The 24,224-nt window shown below is 40.9% G+C and overlaps 1 protein-coding gene across 5 annotated transcripts in view; it reads right to left on the reverse strand.

Moving 5' to 3' along the window:
- Positions 1 to 24,224, reverse strand: part of NEK5 (NIMA related kinase 5) — a 66,732-nt gene that overhangs the window by 25,586 nt on the left and 16,922 nt on the right. For all 5 annotated transcript variants that reach the window (XM_042254769.2, XM_027973579.3, XM_027973577.3 and 2 more), the window contains exons 4-15: positions 23,053 to 23,150; positions 17,929 to 18,012; positions 17,770 to 17,840; positions 16,601 to 16,687; positions 14,299 to 14,353; positions 12,610 to 12,810; positions 12,452 to 12,533; positions 8,053 to 8,186; positions 5,919 to 6,103; positions 5,316 to 5,382; positions 4,383 to 4,499; positions 2,847 to 2,933 (exon numbers count right to left, since the gene is read on the reverse strand). In XM_042254769.2, the coding sequence (XP_042110703.1) occupies positions 2,847 to 2,933; positions 4,383 to 4,499; positions 5,316 to 5,382; positions 5,919 to 6,103; positions 8,053 to 8,186; positions 12,452 to 12,533; positions 12,610 to 12,810; positions 14,299 to 14,353; positions 16,601 to 16,687; positions 17,770 to 17,840; positions 17,929 to 18,012; positions 23,053 to 23,150 (1,268 nt within the window). The remainder of the gene's footprint in view (positions 1 to 2,846; positions 2,934 to 4,382; positions 4,500 to 5,315; positions 5,383 to 5,918; positions 6,104 to 8,052; positions 8,187 to 12,451; positions 12,534 to 12,609; positions 12,811 to 14,298; positions 14,354 to 16,600; positions 16,688 to 17,769; positions 17,841 to 17,928; positions 18,013 to 23,052; positions 23,151 to 24,224) is intronic.

A 24,224-nucleotide genomic window follows, 5' to 3' on the forward strand; every position in this document is an offset into this window, starting at 1 on the left:
CCAGGGGCTCCTTTCCTGGCCTCTCTAGAAAAGTCTGCTGTCCATCTTTCCTGCATGCAGGCTTCCCATCCCAGACCTGCCTTAAAAAACAGGGCTGAGGATAACACAAGGCTCTCCACCATTAACCAAACCACTGCTCTGGGCTTCCCAGGTTGCACTAGTGGTAAAGAACCCGCCTGCCACTGCAGGTAGAAGAGGTAAGAGATGGGGGTTCGATCCCTGGGTCAGGAGGATACCCTGGAGGAGGGCATGGCAACCCACTCCAGTATTCTTGCCGGGAGAATCCCATGGACAAGAGCCTAGAGGACTACAATCCATAGGATCGCAAAGAGTCAGACACGACTGAGCGACTTAGCACGCATGCACTGCTCTGGTGATAAGCACGTCCAGCCTGCCCCTCCCACGGCACCCAAACCTGAAGCTTTGTGTGGTTCCTTCAGATGCCCTCCTCCTTAGCTCTGACTCTCCAAACTCCACTCTGCTTCTCAGGCCCAGTTTGGGCCCCATCTCTCTTCTTCCAGAAAATTCCTCCACCAGCTCATCCCACTCATGTTTACTACTCCCATGCACTCGCAGGGCTTAACCAGATTCAGTTATCCCATCACTGCTTCACACGTGGGTGTCTTATCTTTACAACTATTTATGGGTAGAAGTGTCTATGCTAGAAAGGGTACAGGTTTTAGAATCAGTTGCGTATTTGTGTGTTGTGTGTGTTAGTCACTCAGTCACTCATCCTTAACGTGCAAACTCAGGGTATAAAGAGAATAAAGTGGCAGACCCTGCTTCATACCCGAGCTTGGTCTCTCTGTCTCTCTCTCGCCAAGACAGTTGAGTTTGTACGTTAAGGATGATCAAGCAAAAGTTAGTTTAACATTACATCAGTTTGCCCTTTACGACACCCAGGATGTTTTCTGCATACTTCTTGGTTTGCTGCTGCTGCTGCTAAGTCGCTTCAGTCGTGTCCAACTCTGTGCAACCCCATAGACAGCAGCCCACCAGGCTTCCCCGTCCCTGGGATTCTCCAGGCAAGAACACTGGAGTGGGTTGCCATTTCCTTCTCCAATGCATGAAAGTGAAAAGTGAGAGTGAAATCCCTCAGTCATGTCTGACTCTAGCGACGCCATGGACTGCAGCCGACCAGGCTCCTCCGTCCATTGGATTTTCCAGGCAAGAGTACTGGAGTGGGATGCCATTGCCTTCCCCAGCTTCTATGTTTACAAGGGTCTTATTTTACGTACATTATCTTCTGGCCCTAAGGCCTATTGACATTCTTTCCTGCAGGCCAGGTGAATGTAAAACCAGTTTCCTGTTACTTATTCTTTATTGTTCCATTTGCCTTGAGCTTAACAAAAAACAGAAAAGTTGCAGTCTCATGGGGTAAAGGTGCAGCATGTAACAGAAAGGTCAATTCTTTTGCAGAAGTCACCATCCAAATTTATACTCTTGGCTAAAATTAACAATTGTCTTATTGTTTTCACACTAGGGCTAAACTCTTATTTTCTAAATTCCTAACTATATTAACCATAGTTTTTATTGTACAACCTCAGCACATTAAGAGCACAGCAAGCAAGCATTGATCCAGTAACAACTCTATAGAATAATATTTTTTATGTTCTCTAATAGGGCTTCCTCACCCCCCGAAGGGCTCTGTGCCTATTAGGGCCTTTTGTGTGTTCAGGTTCTTTATGCTGTTTATGATTAAGGTGTTGTGAACAGTCATGGGCATTAGTACTAAGGGCATAAACACATTTGTCAATCAAACTAAAATGCTAGCAAAAAAGGGTTTAGATTGAAATACTCTTCTCATCCTGGATAATCTTATAGGATGCCACCGTCTGGGGGACATATTGATTAAAGTTGATTTTGTTTGGAAAGAGATCGGGGAAGGCCTTCTGCCTGTGTCACAGAAATTAGGGAGCAGTCTAGTACAGCAAGCATCAGAAAGATAGATATCATCTTTAAGATGAGCGCCTGGGGCAGCTTTTCGAAATCCCTGGAGTCCTGATCTGCCTGCTTGTCAGGTCTTCTCCTCATGACCTTGTCATGGGTGGGATCTCGTGTGCTGGCTCCCAGCACTGTGTCTAATCCGGTTCTGGAATAAAATACCTGCTTGGTCAATACTTATTGACTGACTCACAGGGAACACGATCAACCATATTTAATAACAGGCACTCTTCACTGAGACTCTCAGCCCCATCACCTTGTGAAGCCTCAAGTAAACCATATTAAAGTGGGGCTTCCATTACATCTGACAGTTTTCCTATTAAAAAAAAAAAAGTTTGCATGATACAGTTTGTCTTTTTGATGAGAAGATCATTACTCCCATGGGCCACAGTTAATCAGCCTGTACTCTAGAGTCTGGGAACTGCAATTACTAAGTCCACACACACAGTGACTGAGGCCCACACGCCCTAGAGCCTGAGCTCTGCAGAGCAGCCGAGCAGGTAATGGAGAGGAGCCCCTGCTCACCACAGCTAGGAAAAACCCGCACAGCAACAAAGATCCAGCACGGTCAAATATAGTTAAATATCTAAAATTATATTTTTAGAAGATCATTACTGTTAATATCTGCTCAGTTTAGTTAGCTCTGAATCAATAGAGCAACATTTTGTTCCCGTTTTTTAAACATTTTGTTTTTAATGTGGGTCATTTTTAAAGTCTTTATTGAATTCATTACAATGTTGTTTCTATTTTATGCTTTGATTTTTTGGCCACGAGGCATGTGGGATCTAAGTTGCCCAACCAGGGATCGAACCCACACCCCCTGCATTAGAAAGAGAAGTCTTAACCACTGGACTGCCAGGGCAGTCCCTCAACATTTCCTTTAGAAGAATGAATTTACCTACCTCCACTTCACACCCCATCTTCTTTCTAATTTCCTTCATGTCATGGTGATACTGTTGGCGTATTTCCTCTAACTGCTTCCAATATTCCTGGAAAGCAATCCCAATTTGGAAATGTTAAATGTTTGCGAACAGCTTGACAGAATACTCTCTAGACAGCCTATGATTTTATTTTTATTTTATTTTTTATTTTTGGCTATGCCTCACGGCACGTGGGATCTTAGTTCCCTGACCAGGGATTGAACCCACAGCCCCTGCATTGGAAGCATGGAGTGCTAATCACTGGACAGCCAGGGAAATCCCCAAGACAGCCTATGATTTTAGAAACGTGTGATATGTAGTAAGGGAAAAGTCAGTGCTCCCCAAAATGATAATCTGCCTTATACTTTGCCTGGGGTACTTCCACCAGTGAGGATAAGGTCTCTTGGAACAATCTCTTTTGTGTATATAACCCCAAATATGTTACTGACATACAATTTCTCTACATATAATCCTATGATAGGCTGAGTTTTGTGTCCCCAAACAGATACGCTGGAGTCCTAAGCCCCAGGACCTCAGAATGAGATCATATTTGGAGACAGTGTCATTGCAGAGGTGAATAGTTAAGCTAAGACGTGTTCACAACTGGGGCAGAGTGGGTCCCTAATGCATACAGCAGCTGTCCTGTTAAGAAGATGGCCAGGGACTTCTCTGGCAGTCTAGTGGTTAACACTGCGCACTTCTAATGCTGAGGACTTGGGTTTGATCCCTGGCCAGGGAACTAAGGGCCCCATGCCACATGGTGTGGCCAAAAAATAAAAAATAATAAAAAATTTTTTAAAAAATAAGCAGACTCCTTAAAAAAAAAAAAAAGAAGACGAAGATGGTCACACGAGGAGGATGGTCACTGGTCACACGTCCAGTGGCAGAGACTGAGTTGGGTCACTGCAAGTGAGGATATCTGAGCATCACAGACCAACTACCAGAAGCCAGAAAAAGGCAAAGAGGTACTCCTCTCCAGAGTTCAGAGGGAGCATGGCCCTGCTGACATCTTGACTTTGGACTTCAAGCCTCCAGAAAATTTGAGACAGTAAATTTCTCTTGCTTCAAACTGCCCAGCGTGTTGTACAGCAGCCTGAGGGAACTAATACAAATTTCAAAAATGTTCAGGATGGACAGTTACTTGATCAATCCAAGGTAAAAAGCCCTATGAACTCAGCTACACTGCATTCTCTGAGAAGGTGAAATACATGTCTGTGTCTCCCCTGAGCCCTCAGCCTGGTGCATCACACATCCAGCAAGTGTTTGTGTAGTGGGCTCTCTCAGGTGCACCATAGATGCTAAAAACAATAATACCCGGCGTTTGTGCGTGCTAAGTTGCTTCAGTCGTGCGACCCTATGGACTGTAGCCCCCCAGGCTCCTCTGTCCATGGGCTTTTCCAAGCAGGAATATTAATACCAGAGTGGGTTGCTGCGCCCTCCCTAAAGCAACACAGTATTACAATACAAAGACAACGAGAGAAATATAGCGGCAGCCCTTGGAAGCAGACAGTTCCTAACCTGCTCCTTCATTTCATTTCTCCTGAACTGCAGCCCCCAGAATCTAGGTCCTTCCCCATCGCTTCTTAGCTTTTGTCTCTGGTTGTCATTTGGCTCAGCAGAAGACGGACGAAGGCCCTGTTATTGGAATAAAGTAATTTATCAAGTGTATTTGCATTCTGGAACCATCTTATGGCTTGACCTTCACTTCATCCTTTAAGCAATAATTATATTATCAATCTCACTATTTGATAATAATTATATTGAGTTTTTTTCTACAGTGAGCAGAATTTTCTTAGATTAAGCATGAAACTTTTAAAAAAGTAAATGAATAAAACCATTGGTACTGTTTATTCTAAGCAATCAATATTTTATGTTACCATGGAAGACACCTAGATTTGTTTTCTGAACTGGCAAACTGTAATTGCGGAATCAAATATCTATAAAAGTTCAGCAACCCCTGGAGCTTGGGGTTAGATAGGGGAAGAGAACTAAAGCTTTTGAGCAGCTCAAAGTAAGAGCAATGCAAACAGGATGTATATCCAGTTTCACTCAGCCCCAGCATTTTGACACTATACTTAAGGGTAAAGTTTAACTTTCATTTCAAATCCAATACGAGAATCCCTTTTTAAAAATGTGTAGAATTCTAATAAACTAGAATCAAAGAAAAGCAGCACTGAAGGGGACCTTGAAGCTTATCTACAGCTTTTATAGAGAAAGCTCAGAGAGGCTGCATGTTCTGCCTAACATCACACAGCAAGTGATGGAGCCAGGGAAGGGACTAGGCTTCTCAGACCCTAATTGAAGCCTATTCCCAATATTCTTCTTTAGCTGTTAAAAACTAGCCTTAATCTTCTACGTGGAATGAACTTCGACTTAAGGAACCATGAATATTTGAGAACAGAGAAAGCGTTAGAAATTTCTGATGGCCTCTTATATTTGGTTTTGTCTTACCAATTGCTTTTCCACTTTCAACTTATATTGTTGAGCTTCACATTTCCTCTGAAGGTATTCAGCAAGCCTTAGGAAATAGAAACGTTCAGCTTGAGTAGAAGTTTTAACTTGTTATAGGCAGCAATTTGACAAGCGGATTTTCGGCTTCATGATGAGATTCACAAATCGCCTGTGACATTCTGAGTTCAAAGTGAAACGTCAAAGTTGCACAGTCATGTTCAACACTTTCCGACCCCATGGACTATACAACCATGGGATTCTCCAGGCCAGAATACTGGAGTAGGTGGCTGTTCCCTTCTCCAGGGGATTTTCCCAGCCCAGGGATCAAACCCAGGTCTCCGGCATTACCAGAAAGAAGAAAACAATATGAAAAATTCAAGAGTGTGAATCTGTGCCCACAGTCAAATGGCAACATGAATAAGACTAGTTACATGAAACTTGAGATGAAAAAGTGTCAAGGGAACGGTGAATTAAGTATTTTAAATGAACAGTCTGGAGATTCCTCCTGGATGTTTTAGGAGAATTTGGACAGACTTCAAAATAAATGCTGATATAGCAAGATATATTCAGAGGATGAAAGTTTAAGTTAGACTCTGACATTACCATTGACTTGGAGGTGGACTGTGGCTTTCTTCCTGATCATAACTCTCCTCATCTCTGCTATCTTTTTGAGGAACATGGTGGTAATTTGGTCCGTGCGCTCTCTCCCTCAACAAGTCAAGTTGAGCATAAAAATGATGATAATGTCCACACACAGCAGCAAGTTTGGGCCTTTCTACTGCTTTTACCTGAGGGATTAAAAGGAAGAGAGTTGTATTTTTTAATACAGGATTAAAATCTATAATAACTGACTGCTTGGTAGCAACCATAGCTAAGACAAGGCATAGAAGTTATCTTGTTGTTCTCACTCTAGACTCGTTTTTCAGTAATCTTACAATCCCCAAATCCTAGAACTGAAAAATGTTTTAGAGGCCAAAGGCCTGCAGCACCATAGTTAATAATTTTGCTCAGGTGAAAATATGAGTCACCTGTACTTCATGACTAGTGTATCAAAAATACCTAGCGAGTATCTATCCAACCCAAGATATGAAACTAAGCTGTGTTATTATTTCCTATTTTTCATAAACTTATTTGTTGTTGTTCATATACACAGGAAGAGCCCCTGGAGGGGGAAATGGCAACTCACTCCAGTATTCTTGCCTGGAGAATCCCATGGATGGAGGAGCCTGGCGAGCTACAGTCCGTGGGGTTGCAAAGATTTGGACACGACTGAGCACACACACAATATAAATGTTAGATTAAATATGAAATTATAGATATTTGACCATCTTTAACTTACAAAAATGGCACACTCACATAATCCTAATCAAATATTAAAGTAAATGTGTAAAGTCTGGCTTATCAGTCTAAATACAAATTCAACATTTAAAGTGTCAAGTTGTTTTCTTAGTTTTATAATGCTTACCTATGTACAACCCAAAAGAAGGTACTACTAGTTAGTTGAAAAATGGCTAGAAATACAGAAAAGTATTGGAAGGGAAAAACAGCTTCTTTAGGATTTTCTCTAAAATCCCAAACGGTAATAACAACATTCAAGATAGTTCCTGCGGAGACCTCCCATTGCACTGCATTAGCAGAAGTTTTCAGAGGATTGAAGAACCCAGCAATATGTTCTCCTAATATCATCCACTTACAAATCTTTTAGATGTTTTCTCTTGTGGGTTTTTGTTTTTTGTTTTTTTTGCCTCCTGCAGGTTTGCTACAGAGTATTCTAAATTACAACATACTTTCAAAATTCTTTAATAAGTTAAGCCACATTCCATCAAATAAAGGGCAATAATTTAATAGTTTCAAAAATCTATCTGTACACCAACATATTTGCTAAAACTGCTGCTGCTGCTGCTCCTAAGTTGCTTCAGTCGTGTCCAACTCTGTGCGACCCCATAGACAGCAGCCCACCAGCCTCCCCTGTCCCTGGGATTCTCCAGGCAAGAACACTGAAGTGGGTTGCCATTTCCTTCTCCTGTGCATGAAAGTGAAAAGTGAAAGTGAAGTCACTCAGTCATGTCCGACTCTTCGAGACCCAATGGACTGTAGCCTAACAGGCTGCTCTGTCCATGGGATTTTCCAGGCAAGAGTACTGGAGTGGGGTGCCATCAAATGTCTAGATAGCAAGTAAACACTTAGGAAATGTACTTCAAATGGTCCTGTAATTATACCATGAGCCTTCTTTAAGAATATCATTCTTCAGTTAAAATACAACAGGTATTTTATATGCCAGAAGCATTTCACTAGAAAAAACTAAAAGATTCAACATTCTGATGAAATGGATTCAAATAACTGGCATAAAGCAACTCAGGAAAAAAAAAATCAATGATTTTATAATAAAAATTCCTCAATTACATACAACATCAGAATTAGGAGTATGAATGCAGAAAGTTTTCTGCTGCTATTCTACTCATTTGTCCTATATAGAAAAACTTCATTTATTTAAAGACATTAAAAGGAATTGAATTACTAAAAAAACTAATACATACAATACCTATAAGAAAATACAGCATTGTTAAAAATATATATAACAACTAGAAGCTGTCCCATGAACTACCACTTTAATGCTAATGACAGAATTTTATTATAAGTACAAAACTAGTGAACCTCGTACCTCACGAACATGCGCAAGAAGTTCTGTAGAACAGACCATCTGCTAAAACAACAGGAATGCTTTAGCATGACTTACAGATACGGGCGTCTGGGCTCCAGCTGGTGGTCTCCATTCATTTCTATATAATACGTCCTTCCTCTTATTTGGCACTGTTATCCTTGATCCTGGTAGGCACTTTCCCTGGAATCTCACTTTCTGTATTTTAGAATCTATTTAACCAAAAGAAAACAACTTCATTAAAAAATTTTTTTTATACTTGTGAGAGTACAAGCATACGGAGCATTTCATAACACATTTTAACCAGAAACATTTATGTTCACTTGAAACATAAGTTCACTCTGCTGCTGCAGCTGCTAAGTCGCTTCAGTCGTGTCTGACTCTGTGCGACCCCATAGACGGCAACCCACCGGGCTCCCCCGTCCCTGAGATTCTCCAGGCAAGAATACTGGAGTGGGTTGCCATTTCCCTCTCCAATGCATGAAAGTGAAAAGTGAAAGTGAAAGTCTAACCAGAAACATTTATACTCACAAAGAGAAGGGCTGATGGAAAATGACTACGCATTTTCTTTGGATGGAAGAAATCATTCTTGCCAGGGTTCCTTTACATGGTTCCTCTCTCTCTTTAGTCGCTCAGTCGTGCCCGACTCTTGCGACCCCATGGACTGTAGACCGCCAGGCCCCTCTGTCCATGGGATTCTCCAGACAAGAATACTGGAGCGGTTTGCCATTTCCTTCTCCATACATAGTTCTAGTAATATTTAATTACTTAATCGTCTACTATTTAAGAACTTACGAGCGAATATTAACATTTACAGAAACAATATGCATAACATAATGGCATGTTTAGTAGTTCAATTATTAACTAAATTAATTACAAGTAATTAAATGTAGTCATCAGAGCTTGGGTTATCAGGCCGCAGCATTCAGGTCCCACTGTTGTTTGAAATGGATGAGTGAGTGGGTCTTCTAACATGTTGGTATTTATCAGCTTTACCCACGTGTTCCTGTTTCCCTGTCTGTCCTATACTGGAAATGTAGACAATACACTTTCTCTCATGCTCTACTTATCTACTTTCTAAACATTCTCAATCTAGACCAAAACATAATGATGTCAAATCAAATTAAACATAGCAGAATTATCCATTCACTTTCCCTTTATAACTTTCTTAAGTTTATAACAATTTCTCCATCACAGTGGGTAATATTTCTCTCTCACTGGTTCCTCCTCATCCTTGAAGCTGAGATATTTGGTTATGGCTAAAAATCCTGCCATTTAATTGAATAACTTAAAATTGAAGAAAGTAGGGAAAACCACTACACCATTCAGGTATGACCTAAATCAAATCCCTTACAATTTTACAGTGGAAGTGACAAATAGATTCAAGCGATTAGACCTGATAGACAGAGTGCCTGAAGATCTGTGGATGGAGGTTTGTGACATTGTACAGGAGGCAGTGATCAAGACCATCCCCAAGAAAAAGAAATGTAAAAAGGAAAAATGGTTTTCTGAGGAAGCCTTACAAATAGATGAGAAGAAAAGAAAGAGAAGAGAAGCAAAAGGCAAAGGAGAAAAGGAAAGATACAGCCATCTGAATGCAGAGTTCCAAAGAATAGCAAGGAGAGATAAGAAAGCCTTCCTCCGTGATCAATGCAAAATAGAGGAAAACAATAGAATGGGGAAGACTAGAGGTCTCTTCAAGAAAATTAGAGATACCAAGGGAACATTTCATGCAAAGATGAGCACAATAAAGGACAGAAATGGCATGGACCTAACAGAAGCAGAAGATATTAAGATGAGGTGGCAAGAATACACAGAACTATATTAAAAAGATCTTCACGACCAAGATAATCACAATGGTGTGATCACTTACCTAGAGCCAGACATCCTGGAATGTAAAGTCAAGTGGGCCTCAGGAAGCATCACTAGGAACAAAGCTAGTGGAGGTGATGGAATTCCAGTTGAGCTGTTTCAAATCCTAAAAGATGATGCTATGAAAGTGCTGCACTCAATATGCCAGCAAATTTGGACAATTCAGCAGTGGCCACAGGACTGGAAAAGGTCAGTTTTCATTCCAATCCCAAAGAAAGGCAATGCCAAAGAATGTTCAAACTACCACACAATTGCACTCATCTCACACGCTAGTAAAGCAATGCAATGCTCAACATTCTCCAATGCAATGCTTCAACAGTATGTGAACCGAGAACTTCCAGATGTTCAAGCTGGATTTAGAAAAGGCAGAGGAACCAGAGATCAAATTGCCAACATCCACTGGATCATCAAAAGAGCAAGAACGTTCCAGAAAAACATCTACTTCTGCTTTATTGACTATGCCAAAGCCTTTGACTGTGGGGATCACAATAAACTGTGGAAAATTCTGAAAGAGATGGGCATACCAGACCGCCTGACCTGCCTCCTGAGAAACCTATATGCAGGTCAAGAAGCAACTGTTAGAACTGGACATGGAACAACAGACTGGTTCCAAATCAGGAATGGAGCATGTCAAGGCTGTATATTGTCACCCTGCTTATTTAACTTCTTTGCAGAGTACATCATGAGAAACGCTGGGCTGGAAGAAGCACAAGCTGGAATCAAGATTGCCGGGAGAAATCTCAATAACCTCAGATATGCAGATGACACCACCCTTATGGCAGAAGGTGAAGATGAACTAAAGAGTCTCTTGATGAAAGTGAAAGAAGAGAGTGAAAAAGTTGGCTTAAAGCTCAACATTCAGATAACTAAGATCATGGCAATCTGGTCCCATCACTTCATGGCAAATAGATGGAGAAATAGTGGAAACAGTGACAGACTTTATTTTTGGGGGCTCCAAAATCACTGCAGATGGTGACTGCAGCCATGAAATTAAAAGACGCTTGCTCCTTAGAAGAAAAGTTATGACCAACCTAGACAGCAGAGACATTACTTTGCCAACAAAGGTCTGTCTAGTCAAGGCTATGGGTTTTTCCAGTGGTCATGTATGGATGCGAGAGTTGGACTATAAAGAAAGCTGAGCGCCGAAGAATTGATGCTTTTGAACTGTGGTGTTGGAGAAGATTCTTGAGAGTCCCTTGGACTGCAAGGAGATTCAACCAGTCCATCCTAAAGGAAATCAGTCCTGAATATTTATTGGAAGGACTGAATATTCATTCATTCATTCGACGCTGAAGCTGAAAATCCAATATTTTGGCCACCTGATGCAAAGAACTGACTCATTTGAAAAGACCCTGAGGCTGGAAAAGATTGAAGGCAGGAGGAGAAGGGGACGACAGAGCATGAGATGGTTGAATGGCATCATCAACTCAATGGACATGGATTTGAGTAAATGCCGGGAGTTGGTGATGGACAGGGAGGCCTGGCGTGCTGCAACCCATGGACTTGCAGTCAGACACGACTGAGCAACTGAATTGAAAGGAATTGAAAAATCCTGCTGTTCTTATTTCACAATGTTAATTGAATTAGTAATTTTTCTCTTTAATGTCTGTCTGTCTTACGCATACACACAAACACACATACAGTGTTTCATCAGCTGATTCCTGACACTGTCACTAAAGCAGCTCCCCTATTTCTCATTACCATAAGGTATCGCCTGCTTTCTTTGGGAATCACATAGTAACAATTCTCCTACTGTTACCAGTTAGGTCCAAGATCCTAACTTCAGCTCAAACCAGCCTCTGCAAGAGAACTCTTAATCTTCAGTCCATTCTCTCTAGTTCAAAAACACAAGCTTCATCTCGTGATTCCATGTCTGTCTGTGACCCTTCTCTGACTCTCTACCCCTTCCCTACACAAAAGTTAAGCTTGGATCCTACCCCTTTGAGCCTCCCTTTATCAGCAAATCCACTGCTTCATCAAGTTTTCCTGACTGATGAGAAGAGAGGAGATGAATCCTCCAGGTCATGAATGAGCTGGATGTACAGGCACGCCCACAGGTCACCACTCAACAAAAATTTTTCTCCTGTTCATAATGCTTGTGCATGCTAAGTAGCTTCAGTCGTGTCTGACTTTGCGACCCTATGATCTGTAGCCCACCAGGCTCCTCTGTCCATGGGATTCTCCAGGCAAGAATACTGGAGTGGGTAACCCTGCCCTCCTCCAAGGGATCTCCCTGACCCAGAGATTGAAACTTCATAGGCCGATTTGGGCAGATTTTCCAGTTGCAGCTAGTACGAGGCTTCATAAAGGTAGACTAGAATTGTCTGGGTTTAATATAAAGCTGTGTTGTAGATCTCAGGCATTGAGATTAATAAGAAATCATATTATTGCTATAATAAATTCATCTCATGTCTCCTGCATCAACAGATGGGTTCTTTACCACAAGCACCACTTGGGAAGTCCTGCTTATAGCGCTCATATTTTTGTCCACATTCAATAAATCTGGAGGAATTTCCCTGCTAATGTTGTCAACCATATACTATAAATCACTGCGCAAGACACACACAATAAATATCTTTTGATTGCACACTTAAGTCCTTCTTACCAGGGGCCACCTTCCCAGCAGGTGGAGAAGCAGATGGTCTTGCTTTATGTAAAAGTGGGTGACTGAATTCTTCATGAATGACCTAAAATATAACAGTGTATCAGGACTCACTAGCCAAAACTCTGTCAAAATCCAAACAGAATCACCTCCAAACTCACCTCGGGTGTCAAGTATTTGGCAATAAGATTCTCTAAAAAGGGCCTTTTCAAAATGGAATTGATGGATGGCCGATCTCGGGGAGATACTTCAAAGAGCTGGGATATTAAGAACTGTAGGTCACGGGAAAACCTTGGCGATATCGGAGGAACACGAGCTTGACAAATCTTCAGAACCAGCTGCTGTAAGTTGTTACCCTCAAACTGAAAGGACAAGGAATGGTGATACTAAGTCAGAGAAAAATTCAACGCGCATATTTAAAGGAATACCAAGAGGGACTTCCCTGGTGGTCCAATGGTTAAGAACCCGTCCTGCAATGCAGGGGACATGGGTTTGCTCCCTGGCCGGGGAACTAAGATTCCATGTGCCACGGAGGGACTAAGCCTGCATGGGGCAACTGCTGAGCCCTCCTGCCACAACTAGAGAGTCTGTGCAATGAAAGATCCTTCAAGCCACAACTTAAGACTTGACACAGTCAAGTAAGTAAATAAATAAACCCCGAAAATAAAGAAATTAAAAAAAGAGGAGGGAGTGAAGTGAAAGTCGCTCAGTCTGTGTCTGACTCTCTGCAACCACATAGACTGTAGCCCGCCAGGCTCCTCTGTCCACGGAACTCTCCAGGCAAGAATAGTTGGAGTGGGTAGCCTTTCCCTTCTCTAGGGGATCTTCCCAACCCAGGGACTGAACCCAGGTCTCCCACATTGCAGGCAGATTCTTTACCAGCTGAGCCAGAAGAGAAGCCCACGAATACTGGAGTGGGTAGCCTACCCCTTCTCCAGCAGATCTTTCTGACCCAGGAATCAAACTGGGGTCTCTTGTACTACAGGGGAATTTTTTTTACCAACTGAACTATAAGACAAGGCATTTAAAATATTTTTAATTTTTAAAAAGTAAAATAACTTTGAGAAACAAAACAATGTTAAAAGCTTTCCTTAAGAGTACCATGGTCTGCCCTGAATTGTTTCCATCAATATGTAGGCAGTTACTCAATGAAACATCATATTACTTAAAACAAGGGGCTTTTTAGTTTCTTTATTATCAAAATGTTTACTCGTTTCCCAAAACTAGAAGGTATAGGAAATTGTTAACAGGGAAAATACATACAATTCCACCACCCAGAGATATATTTTCTTCTAGTCGTTTAAAAAATACTACTTATTTTACCAAGTTGAGATCATACGATATGAAATTTTATCTCTTGCTTTTTTAAATGACAGAGGAGCCTGGGATCACAAAGTGTCAGACACGACTGAGTGACTAACACTTTTTTCATGCTCTATGCACTATTCTTCAACTTGGATTTTGTACTTAATAATATAGCTTGGATATTGTCCCATGTTGGTATATATGGAGCTACCATTCTTGTTAATATCTTGTTCATATAATTTTTAACAATCTAATAAAACCAAACAAAAGACTGTTCTATACATCTGTGTCTCTTTTGCTGTCACTGGGACGACCCAGAGAGATGGTACGGGGAGGGAGGAGGGAAGGGGGTTCAGGATGGGGAACACGTGTATACCTGTGGCAGATTCATGTTGATGTATGGCAAACAAACACAGTATTATAAAGTAATTAACCTCCAATTAAAATAAATAAATTTATATTAAAAAAACCTTTTTCTTTCAGAGGTTATTTTCATTTATATACTTTTCAATAACTCAAGATAATCTGATGATTAATATACTTACAGGGTGTCTGAGTGTGCAGAGCTCATATAAGACACAGCCAAGAGACCAAATATCCCTGGGTAAGATAAGAGTTTATAAGCCAAGAATTATGGATAACTCTCAATTTAAACTTTTATCCTTACAGTCAATTATATTTGTGTATCTTTACAATTTTATCTAGGGTGACAAGTTTTCACAAATGCTTTCAGTACATTATCAATTCTTACCCTTACTAAGACTAGAGAAAAAATTGTAGCTTGTCAGATTTCCAGCAGAGAAAAGGCACACAAGCTTTGCTACAATCTGATGGCTCAATACTTACTTTAACTTCCTGTGATGAGTTCAAAGAAAATGTGTGTGCATATGGAATTTTGAGCAATTTGGAGGAGGGAGGAAGAACTCAAATGTGGATTACTTGATTCAACAGGTAACATTTGGTTGATTTAGAAAGGAACGCTCTACTCAAGGCTATCAGTTCAGTTCAGTTCAGTTCAGTCTCTCAGTCATGTCCGTCTCTTTGCGACCCTATGAATTGCAGCATGCCAGGCCTCCCTGTCCATCATCAACTCCCGGAGTTCACTCAAACTCATAGACAGAACCAAAGTTAGATTAAGTAATAAACAGAATATCTGGTACTCAGTGAACTTAAAATGTACTAAAACTAGGCCTGTGCAGGTGTCCAATAAATGACCTTTGACCTCAGAGGGCCAAAACAAATCCCCTCTCAGATCACGCTAAACATTTCCATTTTTGAACATGCATCTTATGAAGATGCATGAAACTCAGCTATGTCTGCATAGAACACCAGTTACCTCACCTCCAATCCCCTTTCCCCATGCCTAAGACCATCCTGCATTGCAGGCGGATTCTTCACCACCGAGCCACCAGGGAAGCCTGCCTAAGACCATGCTGCTTCTTCATCCCATAAATATCTCAAATCCCTCGCCGGCAGGGAGGCAGATCTGAGACCTGTTCTCCAGTCTCCTCATCTGGCTGCCTTGTGTATAAACCCTTTCTTCCTCTGCTGCAAACCGCAGTGTTTCAGCATTTGGCTTGCTGTGCATTACGTAACTGGTAATGATTTATTGCTAGGATCTTCCAATTGTTCAAAGCATCAAATCAACATATTTAAATGTTGACTTAGATGCTTAAAAAGTAGTGCAAGGCAACAAAACAATGCTGCTGAGCCAGGGGTCTCTCTTTGCAGCACTGAGTGCGCTCTGCTCTCGAAAGCCTGTCCTTCCACCCTGGCTACACCAGCTGCATTTCTGGTCAGCTTGAGGCCAACCTCCTTCTCTAGGTCAGAGGATATCTTCCAAAAAATGCCCATTCTACTATGCGGAGAAATGTTCACCACTCTTCTTTAGGGCTTGGCTTTTCATTTACCTCTTTCAAAGTCAGTCAAATATCACTTGGGTACTTTTCTAAACAAATAGACAATGAACTCCACAAAGGAACTTGGTCTTCCTGCAATGCCAATGAGTTCAACTGGAAGATAGCTTTGAAAAGTGAAATGTTTTCCTTCTCCTCCATAGAAGTAAAGACTATCTTGGCTTTATCTTTTATCACTGTGTATATTAATATTAAGGCTTCCTGTGGAGCTAGTGGTAAAGAACCCACCAGCAAATGCAAGAGATGTGGGTTCAATCCCTGGGTCAGGAAGATCCCCTGGAGGAGGGAATGGCAACCCACACCAGCATTCTTGCCTGGAGAATTTCATGGAGAGAGGAGCCTGGCAGTCTACAGGCAATGGGTCGCAAAGAGTCGAATGTGACTGAGCGACAAACACTTTCACAAACTGTATTAATATTACTCCTAAACAGTAGGCTCTAGTACCACAAACGTCAAAGCTTGTTGATCTTTAAAGCTAGAAGATGCCTTAACAATCACCTAGCCAACAGCTTTGTTGAAGACAGGGGAACTGAGACCCGCAGAGACTGACTGACTTGCTCAAGTCGCTGACCAAGTCAGGGTCAGGATTTCTGGCTCCGAAACCTGCGCTGTGTCACCGACCTTCCACCTGACCCATCCACAACACTTTGCTGCAACAGGCTCAACAGTGCTCAGAAAGCCTGAGAATCAAGTACAAAGATGCACATCACAGTGACCTCAATCCTCAAGGCTACTCTACCACTTCTATCATCAGAGGAAGAGACATATCTCTTTTCTACATAAATGTGAAAGCTTTAGGAAACACTGAAGTGGTCAGAGGCAGTCACAGCGATTCTCATTTCACAGGTGAAGAAAAGGAAATTACAAAGCACCATAAGAAAGAATCCATAAGATTTTACTAAGACTTTCAAACCAAAAGCCAGCAACTCACGTTTTATTGTTGTAGGGTTTATTCTGACAGATCTCTGGGGACAGGTAGTATGGTGTTCCAATGCAAGTTCTAGCAAGTTCCATGGTACTAGCAAAGTTATATTAAACAATAAAATAACATAGTGTGTTACTGAAGTAAGGAAAGGCTTAAGACATACACATACATGTAAGAAAAATGTATAAAAAGTAACACAAAATTTGATGTATTCATATATGAAAATAAAGCATCATTATTATTAAAATATAGTATATTAATAGTGTAGTAATAAAATTAATTGATTTTAAGCTTATAATTCATTTACCCAAACTCTACACAATAAAAAAAAAAAACTTATGGCTTAAAGACTGCACAAAAAGGTACCATTGTTATTTTTCAAACTCTCACATGTAAAAATTTCCCTCATTCCAATAACGAAAGCAACGCACTCTCATGATTTAAAATTTGGAAAATGGAAAAGTGAATAAAGAAAAAAAATACCAAGAATCTTACTACCCTCAAACAACTAGTGCTAAAATTCTGATGTATTTCCTTCTTGTCTTTTTTCCATGCATACTTTCCACATAGCTGTGATTATAGTGTATTTGAAATTCATAATTCTTGTTTTTAAAATTTTAAATTTAATACAACAAAGTTTGTTCTCACATTATCAAAAAGTCTTCAAAATCATAAATTCAGTGGCTAAACAATATTCAGGTACATGACTGTGCCAAGTTTTATAAAATTTAGCTATTTCCCCATTTTTAGGCATTTAAACTATTCCAAATTTCAAATTATTCCCTTAGGACAAATTCTCAGAACATTTAAAATCTCTTGGCATTTATTACCAACAAACTGTCTTTTGAAACAGTTGCATCAATATACTCTCCTAAGCAGGTGTTAATTTTCCTGTTTCACAAAATGCTCACTAACTTTACATACATTTCAGTCACATCTCATTTGACCAGCTTATATCACACTATACAGCATTGCCAACATTTCTACTATGCCAAGATATGTCTCGCAAATTTTAATCTCAATGTACCATCTGAATACTTTAACATACTTATATAAACAATTATCCAAAATTATTGAGAAACCAAGCTCTTAATATCTTCTTAATTCTTGATACCTAAAAATACATATTTTGGCTGTTATGAACAGAAGGAAAAATGATTTTTAAAAGTACTTACTTGTTCAAGACCCTTGCAATACCAAAGTCCCCAAGCTTTGCAACCATTCCGTTCTTGCTAAGAAAAATGTTCTATAAAGTGGAGAAAAGTCTATGTTGTTGGAAATATTTCAAGAAAATAAAAGATCTATTCTTCTTGATTTTGTCTCTGAGCTGTTACCTGTGTTTTTATGTCCCTGTGTAAAACCTTCCTGTCGTGAATATGTTTCAGTCCTAGAGAAATCTGTACAAACCAACTCAGAATCTGTAGAGGGAACACGAAACAAAACCAGTGAGCAGTCTGCTGATCACTGAACTACCTTCAGTGATAACATGCACGAAGAGAGAAATAATACATTTGTGTGTGTGGTTACGCGAATGAAGTGAATAGATATACCATCATCCCATCCTATGTTCTCCTTACAGCTGGAAAAACGAAGTGCGAAAAGGCAATCCAAACATGTTGGTATGAAAAGGAATACTGCATACAGAAAAAGAGAAACTGGGGACTTTCCTGGTGGTCCAGTGGCTAAGACTGCACTCCCAAAATGCAGGGGGCTGAATTTTATTTCTTAGATATGGTTTATTTCTTAGTTGTCATTTTATTTTACCTTAGTGGACCATGAGTCTTTTTATTAAACTGTTCTGCTGCTGCTAAGTCACTTCAGTCATGTCTAACTCTTTGCCACCCCATGGACTGTAGCCCTGCAGGCATCTCTGTCCATGGGCTTCTCAAAGAAAGAATACTAGAGTGAGTCACCATGCCCTTCTCCAAGGGATCTTCCTGACCCAGGGATCGAACCGGGAAGGTAGATTCTTCACCACTGAGCCACTGTAGACAGCTTCTCAGGTGGTGCAGTGGTAAAGAATGTGCCTACCCATTCAGGAGACACAGGTTCAATCCCTGGGTCTGGAAGGTCCCCTGGAGTAGGAAAACACAACTAGGCATACATGCTTGCACTCAGATGCCTACAGAGATTTATTTAAACAATTCTAAACTTTCAATGGTTCTTTGTCCACCAAAACAGAGAGAGGAAAACAATTGAGTGAAAAAACTATATTCCAGATACTAAGATTCACTTGTAATTTTTTTTGGGGGGGCTGTGCTGTGCAGCATGTGGAATCTGAGTGCCCAGGGCATGTGTGTTAAGTCGCTTTAGTTGTGTCCGACTCTTTGCGATCCCATGGACTGGATCCCATGCCAGGATCCTTTGTCCTGGGGGATTCTTCAGGCAAAAATACTGGAGTGGGTAGCCATTCCTTTCTCCAGGGGATCTTCCTAAACCCAGGGATCGAATCTGGGTCTCCCACATTGCAGGCAGATTCTTTACTGTCTGAGCCACAAGGGAAGTCCTTAGTTCACCAACCAGGGAACTTGTCCCCTGCACTGGAAGTGAAGAATCTTAACCACTGGACCACCAGGAAAATCCATCAGTTGTAATTTTAGTTCTTTCTCAACCATGGGAAATGTAATTCAAACTTACGTAAAGTATTTTTATTAAATGTGGCAAAATAATACCCAGATAAGAAGAAAGGAGAGTTTCTACAACTATAGAATTTAATATATAATGTCAATGAGCATACGGAGAATGCTTGATTAAATTTACAGAGGTTAGGGATATTGCAGAGAATGGAATAGCAACCCACTCCAGTGCTCTTGCCTGGAGAATCCCATGGACGGAGGAGCCTGGTAGGCTGCAGTCCATGGGGGTCACTAAGAGTCAGACACAACTGGTGGGCTGCCGTCTATGGGGTTGCACAGAGTCGGACACGACTGAAGCGACTTAGCAGCAGCAGCAGCAGCATTTAAGAACTCAGACAATTTCCTCTTTGATTTAAAGTTCAATGTCGTGAATGTATGAATGATTAAAGAATAAATATTCCTGCTGCAGCTGCTGCTGCTAAGTTGCTTCAGTCGTGTCCGACTCTGTGCGACCCCATAGACGGCAGCCCAACAGGCTCCCCCGTCCCTGGGATTCTCCAGGCAAGAACACTGGAGTGGGTTGCCATTTCCTTCTCCAATACATGAAAGTGAAAAGTGAAAGTGAAGATGCTCAGTTGTGTCCTAAAAGAGAACAGAGAAACAAAGGGTTTGAAGAAAGCTGGCAGGCCATTCTTATGTCCTGCTGTGGCCGAGGCCTTTCCCTTCAATCACACAGGCCGGGAGTCCAGTTCTTCCCCACTACAAACACCTGTCTCCTTCATGAATAAAAGTTCCAAGAAGGTATCAGAGGATGCTCAGTGTACAGAAGAAACATGTGTTTGTGCTCAGAGCAAATCAGATTTGAGGCCATTACTCTTCCCATTTCTCTTCTCTCTCTTAATAACCAAAGAAACTAAATAGCCATTGCTAAAAAGAGCTTCTATCTTCCCCGGCAAAGTGGGAAATCTATTTTAAAACAGCGTACTCACTGGTAAAAGGAAGATGAGTGAAGCTATAAATACATCACATTTGAAGTGGCTAAGGAACATTCTCATTCACTTTTTTTTTACCCATTAAGATCCATCTCAGGGGCATCCTACATGAGATTGTCCAAAAATAAGATACTGTCCTTTCTCAAGCAAAGTTCACTCCCAAACAGAGATTCAATTTAAGTTCAAATGCAAACATGTTTTCAGTTCAGTTCAGTTCTGTCGCTCAGTCATGTCTGACTCTTCACAACCCCATGTATCGCAGCACACCAGGCCTCCCTGTCCATTACCAACTCCCGGAGTTCACTCAAACTCATCATCGAGTCGGTGATGCCGTCCAGCCATCTCATCCTTTGTCGTCCCCTTCTCCTGCCCTCAATCCCTCCCAGCATCAGAGTCTTTTCCAATGAGTCAACTCTTCGCATGAGGTGGCCAAAGTATTGGAGTTTCAGCTTCAGCATCAGTCCTTCCAATGAACACCCAGGACTGATCTCCTTTAGGATGGACTGGTTGGATCTCCTTGCAGTCCAAGGGACTCTCAAGAGTCTTCTCCAACACCTCAGTTCAAAACCATCAACTCTTTGGCACTCAGCTTTCTTCACAGTCCAACTCTCACATCCATACATGACCACAGGAAAAACCATAGCCTTGACTAGACGGACCTTTGTTGGCAAAGTAATGTCTCTGCTTTTGAATACGCTATCTAGGTTGGTCATAACCCTTCCAAGGAGTAAGCATCTTTTAATTTCATGGCTGCAGTCACCATCTGCAGTGATTTTGGAGCCCAGAAAATAAAGTCTGACACTGTTTCCACTGTACCCATCTATTTGCCATGAAGTGATGCGATCAGATGCCATGATCTTCGTTTTCTGAATGTTGAGCTTTAAGCCAACTTTTTTACTCTCCTCTTTCACTTTCATCAAGAGGCTTTTTAGTTCCTCTTCACTTTCTGCCATAAGGGTGGTGTCATCTGCATATCTGAGGTGATTGAGATTTCTCCCGGCAATCTTGATTCCAGCTGTGTTTCTTCCAGTCCAGCGTTTCTCATGATGTACTCTGCATAGAAGTTAAATAAGCAGGGTGACAATATACAGCCTTGACGTACTCCTTTTCCTATTTGGAACCAGTCTGTTCCATGTCCAGTTCTAACTGTTGCTTCCTGACCTGCACACAGATTTCTCAAGAGGCAGGTCAGGTGGTCTGGTATTCCTATCTCTCTCAGAATTTAGCACAGTTTATTGTGATCCACACAGTCAAAGGTTTTGGCATAGTCAATAAAGCAGAAACAGATGTTCTTCTGGAACTCTCTTGTTTTTTCCATGATCCAGCGCATGTTGGCGATTTGGTCTCTGGCTCCTCTGCCTTTTCGAAAACCAGCTTGAACATCAGGAAGTTCACGGTTCACGTATTGCTGAAGCCTGGCTTGGAGAATTTTGAGCATTACTTTACTAGCATGTGAAATGAGTGCAATTGTGCGGTAGTTTGAGCATTCTTTGGCATTGTCTTTCTTTGGGATTGGAATGAAAACTGACCTTTTCCAGTCCTGTGGCCACTGCTGAGTTTTCCAAATTGGCTGGCATATAGGGTGCAGCACTTTCACAGCATCATCTTTCAGGATTTGAAATAGCTCAACTGAAATTCCATCACCTCCACTAGCTTTGTTCGTAGTGATGTTTTCTAAGGCCCACTTGACTTCACATTCCAGGATGTCTGGCTCTAGATGAGTACACCATCACTCAGATGGGTCGTGAAGATCTTTTTTGTACAGTTCTTCTGTGTATTCTTGCCACCTCTTCTTAATATCGTCTGCTTCTGTTAGGTCCATACCATTTCTGTCCTTTATCGAGCCCATCTCTGCATGAAATGTTCCCTTGGTATCTCTAATTTTCTTGAAGAGATCTCTAGTCTTTCCCATTCTGTTCTTTCCCTCTATTTCTTTGCATTCATCACTGAGGAAGGCTTTCTTATCTATCCTTGCTATTCTTTGGAACTCTGCATTCAGATGCTTATATCTTTCCTTTTCTCCTTTGCTTTTCACTTCTCTTCTTTTCACAGTTATTTGTAAGGCCTCCTCAGACAGCCATTTTGCTTTTTTGCATTTCTTTTCCATGAAGATGGTCTTGATCCCTGTCTCCTGTACAATGTCACTAGGCTAGGTTAATTTCTCATTTAAAGCTTTTTTCTCTGCAGTCACCCTCTGGTTTCTCAGTCTTCTAACTTTACTGAGGCCTTTGATGGCTAAGTTGAAGATCTCTCTTGGTAAATGTCAGACTGCCCTTGAAAATATGTGGGTTATTTTCAAATATCTTTTGATATTGATTTCTAACAGGATTCCACAGTGATAACAGACTCTGTATGATTTCAATGCCTTTAGACCATGAAATTTCTTCACCTTGTTTTATGTCCCTGGATCTATTCCCATGGTCTCCTAGTTTATGGTCTATGGGAACTTGAACAGAATTTGTATCCTACTATTGTGTGAAAATTGTATAAATCTTAATTATGTTGAATTGGTTCGTGATGCTTTTAAGGTCTACCATATCCTTCCACTTTTACGTATATTCATTCTATAAATTTTTGAGAGTTTGATATTGAAACTCCCAATAAAAATCTTAATGTATCTATTTAAAAAATAATTGTATTAATAATATATAGAAGGACCATATGTAACTTTGCCCTGTATTTTCCAAGTCTCCTATAAATGTTTTATCATACTTTTAATAATTTAAAAGACAAAAAGAAAAAGAAAAAATAAATGAATACTGACATTGTAAAAAAAAAACTAAGCCGTTACTTTTACCAATCATGCTTCATATAAACATAGTCTATTATTTATGAAATTATAAATTTAATCCCTAATATAAATGAACAGGGAAATTGGAAGAGTTTATACCTGATCTTCACTAAATAACACTCCCCGTTGTCTTCTGATCCTTTTCATGAGATCCCCGCCATCACAATACTCCATCACAATAAACAGTCTGTTGTTCTCTGTAAAAAAAGGCCTCATTTGATGCTGGATAGGTTTCAAATATTTACTAATTACTTGCCTTTCAAGTTCTAGAAGGTGGAGAATGCAACAGAAAAATGCAGAATATAATAGCAAAAAACTGGCTGTAGAATCAAGATGGACTGGGCTCTAATCCCACTTCACCACTTAAATTTCTTAGCTCTGTGACTCTGGGCAAGTTATTTTAATTTTTCTGAGCTTCATTTTCTCATCTGTCAGATGGAGATAATAATGTAGACACTCCTCTTGGGATCGCCTTATCTTTGTTCACTTCATCTTTTAAATGAGTTAATCCATGTCACATATTTAGAACAATACCTGCCCATAATGAGAGTTCAATAAATGTGAGCAATTATTTTTAATAAATGTGAGACTGGAAATGGGCTATAACACAACAGCTGTGAATCTTTTTCAACACCGCTAAAAGAATGACCAGACCCTTCACTTCAAGTAGAAACTTTTATTTATACTGTTGAGTACTGGTGACACTCTTTTTTTAATGTTTTATTTATGTATTTGGCTGAGTCAGGTCTTAGCTGCAGCACTTGGAATTTCACTGTGGCCCATGGACGCTCTAGTTGGGGCACATGGGCTCCAAAACGCTCAACCCTAGTAGTTGCGGTGCACAGGCTTAGTTGCTCCACAGCATGTGGGATCTTAGTTCCCCGACCAGGAATCGAACCTGCATCCTCTGCATCGCAATGTGGATTCTTAACCTGGACCATCAGGGAAGTCCCAGTCAAATTCTTTTAACTGACCTCTGCCTGACCTACACACTAGATTGCTGGGCACCCTCGATGACTGTTGCTGCTCAAGGTTACCCTGGTGGTGCCTGGACTCAACTATGCTCCCTCTGTTCTCACTGATTCTTACCAAGATCACTGCATGCATTCCCAAATCTATTTGAAAAGACCCTGATGCTGGGAAAGATTGAAGGCAGGAGGAGAAGGGGACGACAGAGGACGAGATGGTTGGAGGGCATCACTGACTTGATGAACATGAGTTTGAGTAAACTCCAGGAGTTGGTGATGGACAGGGAGGCCTGGCGTGTTGCA

Source organism: Ovis aries, chromosome 10 (assembly GCF_016772045.2).
Source record: "Ovis aries strain OAR_USU_Benz2616 breed Rambouillet chromosome 10, ARS-UI_Ramb_v3.0, whole genome shotgun sequence".
In the NCBI taxonomy this organism is placed as follows: Eukaryota; Metazoa; Chordata; class Mammalia; order Artiodactyla; family Bovidae; genus Ovis; species Ovis aries.